Source organism: Procambarus clarkii, chromosome 10 (assembly GCF_040958095.1).
Source record: "Procambarus clarkii isolate CNS0578487 chromosome 10, FALCON_Pclarkii_2.0, whole genome shotgun sequence".
NCBI classification, from domain to species: Eukaryota; Metazoa; Arthropoda; class Malacostraca; order Decapoda; family Cambaridae; genus Procambarus; species Procambarus clarkii.
In genome coordinates this window covers 27,165,917-27,176,595 of record NC_091159.1, presented here as the reverse complement: position 1 = coordinate 27,176,595, position 10,679 = coordinate 27,165,917, and the positions used below count along the sequence as shown (strand labels likewise).

At 42.1% G+C, this 10,679-nt stretch overlaps 1 protein-coding gene across 1 annotated transcript; it reads right to left on the bottom strand.

Annotated features, from left to right (window-relative positions):
• Nucleotides 1-14: 14 nt before the first annotated feature.
• LOC123746060 (uncharacterized) lies at nt 15-10,679 on the bottom strand. Its single transcript, XM_045727258.2, has 9 exons — nt 10,410-10,679; nt 10,088-10,291; nt 8,664-8,834; nt 7,983-8,088; nt 6,053-6,145; nt 4,980-5,040; nt 4,724-4,807; nt 3,660-3,832; nt 15-2,721 (listed from the first exon to the last, which is right to left on the bottom strand). The coding sequence occupies exons 2-9, from the start codon at nt 10,215-10,217 to the stop codon at nt 2,451-2,453; spliced, it is 1,089 nt and encodes a 362-aa protein (XP_045583214.2). The 5' UTR covers nt 10,218-10,291; nt 10,410-10,679; the 3' UTR covers nt 15-2,450.

Sequence of the window (10,679 nt, the reverse complement as noted above, 5' to 3'; positions counted from 1 at the left end):
ATGATGGTAAGAGATATGGATTTGTAAAATATATTCGAATTCCATATTTCACATTTTGGCGAACATTACACTGTATTAACGTAACCTAAACCTAACTATGGGTAGAGAGTAGATAATAGCACTAATTATGTATTCATTCAGACTCCATTACCGTGAGCGGATTTTTTCCGAAGACAGTTTGTACTGGCGGTATATCAACAATATACGCTTTCAACATAAAGCGTATATTAGGGGAATGAGACCTCCCATTAGATATATAATATCAAATAGCCACATCATTGGCTAAATATCTCCAGTCAACCAAGAAATTGGGCCACATTTGACACATTATATAATTCCACTTTCTTTGTCTTAAAAATTCAGTGGCAAGGTATTGACCTGCAAGTTGGGTTTGAGTCGTATTAGCCCAGTCATTGATATACGTCAATGCTGTATCGGATGTGCATGTAATATATTTAAACATTGCGTGAAGATGACTTTGTATATTGCATGCTGGGAACGGAAAATTCTACTCGTCCTGTTGTCAGAAAATGTCCAATTATTTTGTAGTTTTATGAATTTTTAGAAAATTTGTTATAAGTGATCTTTAGATAATAAATTACCATATATAAGAAAAATATTGCCTGCACTCAGAACAGTGCAGGAAAACTCAAACTTCAGTCCTATCCGCATACTCTTTTTATATTAGTAATCATCAATGTGTGAAAGGAACCTGATAGTATGGGTCGTTAACGCTACAATGAGAAGTCCATTACGGGCTCAACAATTACTCACATAATTGTACTTGCGAGGGTGTTCGGTCCAACACCCTCACAACTCGAGAGGGAGAGGGCATATCAACACACAAAATTACATTTCAAAGTATTATATAAAATTAAACACATGCTAACACATTCCTAGATCACTAACTGTCCTACTTCATGTGACTGGGAATAATGTAATGTGAGAGAATCTTAGCGCACCCAGTGAGGCAGTGTACACGTAACTATTATTGATGCCGCAGCTAGGTCTTATGTCCCACTCACCTGTGTACCATGCAAACAAAGCTTTAACAATAAATCCATAAAATATTGAACAAAACAGAATATATACTAGTCAAGAAATTTGAATATTAGGCTAGGGACATCGTGATTCCAATCATGATAATCTTTACCGCATCACTTGAGGAATAGTTAACTACACACTCTCTGGCTAGGCAAATAGTATGATGTTGACGGTGTCAATACACCACTGAGGTACCCATACATATATGACTAGTGTTTACATAACAGTCAACACCCGGGCTCAAAATTACATGTGAAAATCTGCCAAGACAAATACTAAACATCAACAATATATTAGCCTAAGAATTGTCATATGGAGAAAAAGGCAAATTTATTTACTAATAACTTTAAAACATATATCTTGTCTTGCACTCAGTGGCTGATAAACATGGCCAGGTTGTTCTTTAATTCTCATTTGAAGATACAAATAAAATCTAATCCTGACACCACATTTACCTCATTGTATTAGTGATTCTTGGTTCCTCTTTACAATGCATCTATTACCTTCCTCAAGAACACAGTTCTCGCGTCGCAAACAACAGCACTACCACACGATAGATGCACTACCACGATATGAGGCTTCACATCAGTGTAATTCTTCTTGCTTTCTCTTACCTAGGGAATATACAGCAACAAGAGGAATTTTATTACTACAAAGTTTTCTTCAAGTGTTTGAGTCTATTCTAAAGCATGCAACTCCTTTTACACACTGAAAAAGTCTTCCTCCGAAATGAAGCCTCTGAAGACTGCTGGGGTTAGAACGAATTACTTTAGTTATAAACCAGTTTATTTTATAAATTATAAAGTCAGCAAATTTTAGGTTCATGAGAGAAGTGCTGGCTCCTCTCTGATTTCATTGCCTTATCTCGACTGTCATAATCAATTAAATTTGGTCACTAAAAGCCACCATGGTATCCTTAAAACGGTTCTTGGATCCAATAATTTTAACACAGTCAACAAAGGAAAGGTGATTAATATAAAATGTCTTAAATCTTCGTAATAGGAATCATATATGATAAGCTACTAGTATACTAGAACTAAATGGTGCAGGTATCCCTTACATGACTCTCAGGTTGGTGAAAAGAAGCTTTGCTACAAGAGGCTTTTTGACAATGCTCTCTTAGCACGTGTTGATGAACATGAGTCTCTTCATCCATGAACTGATGACTCTTCTGCACATGCTAGTGAATATAACTTCATCTTCAGCAAGATCTCATAGTCTCATTGATAGACAAAGCATTTCAGCTGAAAGTTATTGCACTCTGTCCAAGTTTGGCATCAATCCAAGTGGATTAAGTGGAAGTTTGGCATCAAACTTCCTTTTAGTTTGACCCCCTTTAAATATTATGAAAGAGTGGTAAATTTTTGCCAGTTGTTTGTCAGAGTCTGGACCCTGTGAGGTCATCCTCAGTGGTCGTGGCTATACGCTGACGAAGGTAACGCCGATGACAAGTTCGATGTTAGCGAAGGAGACGATCTGTTGAAGCTGGTTCCACTGCACCGAGAGGCGATGGAGGAGGTGCACGACCGGACACGAGAGGAAGAGCTGGATGCGTAGGGACGAGCCACAGAGGCTGTGGAGGAGGTAGAAGATATGGATGTGCGTGTGGAGCAGCGGTGGCGAGTCCGCGACGGTGTGGCCGACCTGTTTCCTGACGATGCCAACCTCGGTCGCAGTCTGGGGAAGAGAGACGGTAGGAAAAGGATGCAGGACTAGTTTACTCAGAACCTTTTTTGTCACACATTCACATGCTAGCAGAACTGAACCTCATAACGTTAAGCGAGAGAGTTACCCTGGGACCTGCAGACAGTTACCATACACCTGCCAGAGTTACCCTCGGTCCACTCCCGGATCCCACCTGATCCACGTTAGTTTCACCCTGAACCACACCTGGCCCTATCCTGGATTTCACACATGATCCACACCAGATTCTGAAGCCTCATTAATCACCAGCTTCACTTGGCCACCTCACATCCAAACACTGCAAATCACCTCTAGCACTTGATACTCTAAGCTACAGCCTATCCGTAATATTTCTTGGTAATCTGTATCTGCAGAACCTTCATTTAGAACTGTTTGCGTCTGTCCCCTTGATTAGTCAGTCAGTCATATAGCTAGCTGTTTTCGTCCTTACTAAGACAGCGGTCAAGGAAACGTCTGGCTAGCTATCCGGCGCCATCTATGGCCCTTTGAGAGAACTTGTTCACTTACACACGGGATTCGTACAATCGTGTTTGTACTTGGTCTGCCTTTCCTTCAGTTACTCTTGCGGTACAGTCATGTTTCATTGAACATGACTGCCCCTTGGTGTAAGGCAACGTTCTGGCGCTAGGCGCTTTACGCCTAGCTTCTTTTTTAACTTCAGTATAGAATGCGTAAGTAAATAGAATGGGTTAGGATAAAGGATTGCAGAGACATGTTCCATTATTACTTTTAAAGAACCATACGAGAACGATTAATTAAGTGGAAAGATAATCATTACATTAATTTGATGGGAAGGTTATTTACAGGAGCTAATGCCCGGCAATGCAAGAATATCAAGGTGAGTACATGCAAGTAGGTCACGTACCTAACCTATAAATACCCACTACAGACGAAGAGAATAACATACGCACCCTGAGGTTCCAGGTTGTGCCGAGTCTGTGCGAGAGTCGGATGAGTGGGTGTGGGGAAGACTGCCGGTGGAGGACGGCAAAGAGGACCAGGTGGATCCCGACATGGCATACCAGTCCTCCCCACGGGATGACAGTGCGCGAGACAGCTCCAGACCCCACTCCAGGTCCGGGTCCTGGAGAAGATTGGTGTGAATTACTCATGTTGTGAAGGGTGATTCATTCTCTCTCTCTTCTAAGACTAGGGGTTCATAAGGGCTATCAACTAACGTACTTAGTGAAACTGTAAGCATGAGTTGTTATCCTAATTCAGCTCATCTGAAGTCTGCTCCTAGTGGCCCATTTATTTCATAAGCCTGTTATATGCATCAGTAGGAATAGCCTTTATTCATTAACAACATTACGTAAAAATCATACAAGGAACAGGATGAGCCTGTAGCCAACTGTGTGCCAGAGTCTTCATGTGATCAATTGATCTGATCTCCCTTGTATCAACCTGTTGAGCGAACAAGTTCCAGATGCGAGTCAAGCCTAGTAATTAATGATCGCTGATGGAGTGATTTTCTTGAGAAAGGCACTTCCAGCATGAGACATACTCTTTGTCGTATAACGCTTTGAAACTACTGACGGTTTTGGCCTCCACCACCTTCTCACATAGTTTGTTCCAACCTTCTACCAATCTGTTTTCAAAAGAAAACTTTCTAATATTTTTTTGGGCACCTTAGTGTGTATGTGAGTGTGTATTCACCCAGTTGTGCTTGCGGGGGTTGACCTCTGCTCCTTCGGCCTTCCTCTCAACTGTCAATCAACTTTTTTTTCACACAAGCACACGCCAGGAAGAAGCCCGTAACAGCTGTCTAACTCCCAGGTACCTATTTACTGCTAGGTAACAGGGGCATAAGAAACTGCCCATCTGTTTTCCGCCATCGCCGGGGATCGAACTCGGACCCTAGGATTATGAGTCCCAAGCACTGTCCACTCACCCACAGGCCCCATCCATTCAGCCACAGGCCCCGTGTGTGTGTGTGTGTGTGTGTGTGTGTGTGAACCAGATAATATTCACATACGTCAGAGGTAGCCAAGAAGTCAGAGTTAGCGATGGTGAAGGCTGCAGTCTTGTTGTTGCTCTCCAGGTTGTACCCCACCGCCCTCTGGGGAGGACACCAGGCATTACTCTCTCACTATAGTGATATATGATAAATATATATATAATGTTACTATTATATTGTAACCTATATAAAGTTCCTATATATTGTAATGATGCTAGAAATATTACTATTACTACTCGTAACAATGAAAACAATAACACGGAGAATCACTCACTGTTTCCTCTGCCTCCGAATCGCGTGAGCTCCGACACAAGCACTTCTTGATGGCCTTCCTTCTGCAGGAGAGGATGAGAGAGAGGGAAGGATCGACTGTTGTCGTAGGTCATGTACTCAAGAGGGGAGGTACTCACGAGGGTTGGTACTCACGAGACAAGGTACTCACAAGGGAAAGTACTCACGAGGTGGAGGTAGTCACAAGGGAAAGTACTCACAAGGGGAGGTACTCACAAGGGAAGGTACTCACTAGCCTCTGCACTGCTCACCATTTAAATATGACAAGCCTGTGGTGCTAACAACAACAAAAATTGGTCTGAAACAAATATTTTTTTGTATAGTAGTGTTCATTAGCTAGCATCCAGGAAGTACGAAAATCCAAGTAAAAAGTGTGTATGTGTTGTAGTGTAATTGTAGTGGCCTGGTGAAGCTGCGATTTTTTTTGCCAGAAATGAGGTGAGTTGCCGCATGGGAATAACTTTACCGATTTATTTTCATATATTTTATTTTATATTTATTTTAAGTTGTATTGATGTGTCAAAGTTGGTGTTCATTATTTATAACTTTGAAAATATGCGTATATACAGATATATGTTTAAATATATGCACACCATATATTTATCCATACTAATACATATTATTATATATAAGCCTAAATCTTATAATTGCACATAGTACACATTTTGCCAGTAAATATACATGCATTCACTCATTTGCTATTAAGAGTTCAATGGCTCCTAATATGGCTGCCCTGCACATTCACACTGGATGTGATGTTGCCTGAAATGGTCCTCGTTTTTTTTTACTAATGCCCTAGAAGGAAAATGAGGAATTCTGATTTTTTTTCAAGATGGGGGAGGGTTACTGGATGCCTGAGGAAGCAAATATGAACCCCTTGTATGCATGGGAGTTGTGAATATTATGATATACCCATGGGGCACCTTAAGGTGCTCTGCGCAATGCAGTGGTTACTAGGTTAGGGAAGGTACTCAGGAGGGGAGGTAATCACAAGCGTAGGTACTCACAAGGAGAGGACACTCACGAGGGAAGGCACCAACGAGAGTAGATACTTACGAATGAATAAGCCTCTGGAGGATGAGAAGGGCGGCCAGAATGATAATGAGGACAAAGCTGCTGACGGAGGTGGGGACCGCCTCGTATACCACGCTGAGGGGAGGAAGGGCACGGCAGGTAAAGGGAGAGTGATGAATGGAAAGAAAGGGAAAAAGAAAGAAAAAGATGGGAATGGAAGGCCGAAAAATGGGGAGGGATTTTAAGCGGTAGGGTGGGGGGAGTAGGAGAAAAGGATTAGTGTACTATCGATCAAGGCTGATGTGACATCGCGCAAGGGGAGGTTGTTCGTTACTGAAAAAATCCTAGTTTGTCTATGCAATGGGCGAAGAAAGGGTGGTAGTTTATAGTTCCCTTATTATGCACCCCATACCCATCCTGTGAGCGGCAATGAAAATAGTTACAGAGGCACACAATAGGCTCAGGAACTGAAACCCCCAAATCATTTAGTTTAGCAAGTTACAGATTTAATAAGCTAGCGAGAGACAATAGTGAGTTATTTTTGTTAGGGGGTAGGAGTAGTAAGGTAGGTATATCCTTTATTAAGGGAAATTGAAGCAAAAAGAGGTTTTACTGAGTTGTCTAAATAAAAGAGAAGTGGGTTAACGTGAGCTGTTTATATATAGGAAGCTGCAATCGAAGGTGATGTCACGTCATGGAGGATGAGGATAGAGACTAGTTACGAATAGTTTAATGGGGGTAGTTGGAAATGGGACCAAAACCTAAATATATCATTAGCTCTTGTTTAATAGTAGGTGGGAAGGAAATGGGACCAAGCGCTAAATACATCATTAACTCAGTTTAAAACCACAATATTTCAGATTGGCGTAAAAGTGAATATAAAATTAAACTATTTGTCAGTTCAATGAACAAGTCCACTAAAAAAAAGTCTGCAATCAGACCTAATTATTTTAAATGCACTTCAACTCTTTCTCTTTCACACGACAAAAGAATCAATAACTGCCTAATAAAGTTGTAGTCATCATACTCCAGAACTCGTGTACAGACAGCGGCAGGATCTGGCTGGTTTTGGGCCCGAAACCAAAACGCCTAAATGGGCCCCATCCTATGGTCAGTGTGGATGTTCAATGGCTTAACACATACATATGTAGACAACTTGTGGGGACCCCCCTGGTGCTGGTGGGCCCTCTGGTGTTGGTGGGGCCCCCTGGTGCTGGTAGGCCCACTGGTGTTGGTGGGGCCCCCCTGGTGCTCGTTGGCCCACTGGTGCTGGTGGGGCCCACTGGTGTTGGTGGGGCCCCCCTGGTGCTCGTGGGCCCACTGGTGTTGGTGGGCCCCCCTGGTACTGGTGGGCCCTAGGTCATGTCGTACTTGGCTTTTGGGACTTCCGGCCCTAATTACAAACCAAGCATTTCAACATTTTCATATTTCATGCCTAAATAACAAAGAGTAGCTTCAGAACGGATAAGATAGCAAAGACGTATGTAAAGATTTAACCAACCATAGTCTTATGTAGACCTTGTCATTGATACATACGTGCGTGGAATTAATTAAGGACATTAAAAATTTGCTTGAGGAATTGTGTCTGAAATATCTACACCAAACGCTCCAAACACAGGACCTAGTAAATTTACTGTAGCCTATTTTAGGCTACATTTACCCTAGGTCTATTTTTTTTAGATCTAGGGTTTTTGACAAGTTTATTTCTGTTATTAGGAAGTAATTATCAAAACGGGGACATCACGTAAATTTTGCGGGCCGGTGCCATTTTTAGTGTATCAGTTTTTTGGTCTTAGGGACATTATACCTCAAAATGCGATGTACTATTCAAGAAAACGGGCTTGCTGTGTAAGTTGTGACTCTACCCCACCATCATCCAAGACATGGTGCTATCACACTCACAAGTAGCATTCACTCACAAGTAGCATTCACTCACAACTTGGTTCCTCTCACCACCGACTCCGGAGCTCACCATAGCTCCCAGTAGACGTATCCGTCGCTACACTTGCAGAAGTCACCGGAACACTCCCAGCGCTGTTCGCACACCATCGTATTATTGCACTGCGACCCCAGTGTTCCTGAAGGAGGAGGGGCAGGGAGTGTAAGGAGCACCTCAAGCAGCCTCCAGGTGATTGTAGTGATGATGAAGTTAATTGTTTATGGTGATGACGGCCGGTGAGGATAAATAATGAAAACGAAATTGACGACATTCTTAATGATAATTTAGATAATATAATGGTGAAAGTGACACGTACTGAAATAATGATTGTGATGTCAGTAGTGGTGAAAATTATGATAATAAAAAATAATGATATGATGAGATGAATGCTGATGGTGATATCAAGAAGATGATGCCAACAAAAATAAAGATGGCGATGAATAAGGTTAATAATGACAGTAAGAAGAACGAATATGATGATGACCTAAGAGGTCATCTAGACAGATAGACAGGCAAAAAAAGACAGACCGATAGACAGGCAGGTACAGCTAGTGAGCATAATGGGAGAGGAAGGAGACAGATCTGGAAATGTATAGACGAACTTCAAAACACAGGACAGCGAACAGGAGAGAGAGAGAGAGAGACTGAGAGATATACAACAGAGAGAGATAAAGAGACAACAGAGAGATGAACGACGGGTGGAACGCCACTCACCACATTCGCCGCAGTAATAGGCGTTGTCGCCGCTGCTGGTCAGAGAGAAGACGACACAGGTACCCTCTGGACAACGACAACGATTCGACACGCACTCCGGCAGGGGCGTCGTCCACATCGTCCCCTGACAATCGCTGTCTCTCCCACACTGGACCTCTGGGACGGTCTGTCCTGTAGGAGATAGAAATCTATGACGGGTGTGGGAAGGGCAATGAGATGGCAATGTCCTGTGGGAGAGAGGAGGATGTGACGTGTGTGGGAAGCACACTCTATGAGAGGAATGTTTGTCGTGTTGGGGAGAGAGACATATAGATAGACATACGTCTCATAAAACCTCCGTGCGCACACATATATACTCTCATGTGTAATGGACCGTGCATACACATGTGAAACATCATACATACACGGTACACCCATCTTAGACACATACCAACCCGTCCTCAAGCTATGTATATACTGTATTGATGTATGTATACTCGCCTCGATGAGTACAATACTCACAACTCCACTCGTAAGTTGTTGATGATCACACGGATTCTATATGTTGTATTTTTTTTAATCAATTTTGTACATATATGTTTTAGGCTAGATAAATTGATTACATTGGATTCAGTGATTTGTACTGCATTACAATGCTCTTCGTGTTTTATATACATTGAACTCTTGTAAACTCACGTTTCGTATTACATAATTATATTTGGCTTATCACGCTGCTATTAAGTCACATTTTAACTTATTAGGGGACAAAGCTCGTTTCCCCATTGTCAAGATTGGGGTTGGGGTAGAACTCCTTCACCACAGCTTATATATATATGCGGGGAATGTGTTAACCCTGATTTAGGATCATAAGATGCCTCAGGATACCTAGAGGATTCAATTGAATCCAAGGTTACATTATTTCTGAAGCATATTGTGGTCTAGTGCTTTAGTGCGTGTGCTTGGGAGTCTCCAGTGTGCAGGTTCGAATCCTCTTCATGATTTCTTCTAATTTTCTTCTTCTTCTTCTTCTTCTTCTTCTTCTTCTTCTTCTTCTTCTTCTTCTTCTTCTTCTTCTTCTTCTTCTTCTTCTTCTTCTTATAATTATTATTATTATTATTATTATTATTATTATTATTATTATTATTATTATTATTATTAGCCTTCAACATATTCGTATAAACTTGTATATATGAATGTTTTCCTTGCTCGGATACTTGGCAGGGTCCAAGAACTAATAGCTCGAATTCTGCAGGCACAAATAGTAAATACACACACACACACACACACAACTGTGTGTGTCTGGAAAGGCGGGATCCAAGAGCCAATGCTCGATCCTGCAAGCACAAATAGGTGAGTACACACACACACACGCGCGCGCGCACACACACCCATACTTAAACATAGAAATGGGCGATTTGCCTTTCCTTGTCGTTTCCAGCACTAACCTTCCACGCCGCCGACGGGCAGCAGCAGCACCACCACCAGGAGGAGGAAATAGGGTATATATGGAGACCCTAGTCCAACTCTTCCTGAGGCTGACGTGCTGAGAAGCCCTGCTGAGCTCAGGAGCCCCATCTTTATCTCTGACGTGGCTTCGGAGTCACTCAAAGCTCTGCTTCAACTAGTCATTAGCGTGACTTCAAGACTTTCTAAAACAAAAGAAGATACTATTAGCCTTATTCTCCGGGTATAGCTAACTAGTTAACTAAATTAAAAGTTGATTATATGAGGTCACGAAAGACTGACTGTTTAGGGTCAACGATATACCTGAGATAAGACATCAATTTCACAAGGTCACCAGTGTCAAGTTAGAGCCTGAGAGGGGACAATACTGGAGTATACCAGACTTAAAAAGCCAGTTTTAGAAGGTAGTTGGCAATAGGCTGGCTTTAGATCACTATGACTAGTTCAGAATCAAGAGCAACACTCGTGAGGCACTTGGCACCGTTTAAAGACTGCGGCAACTCTTGCTTTACACGCCCATGGCACTAAAACACCACGACACCAAGTGCCGGCCATAATCATTACTGCCACACA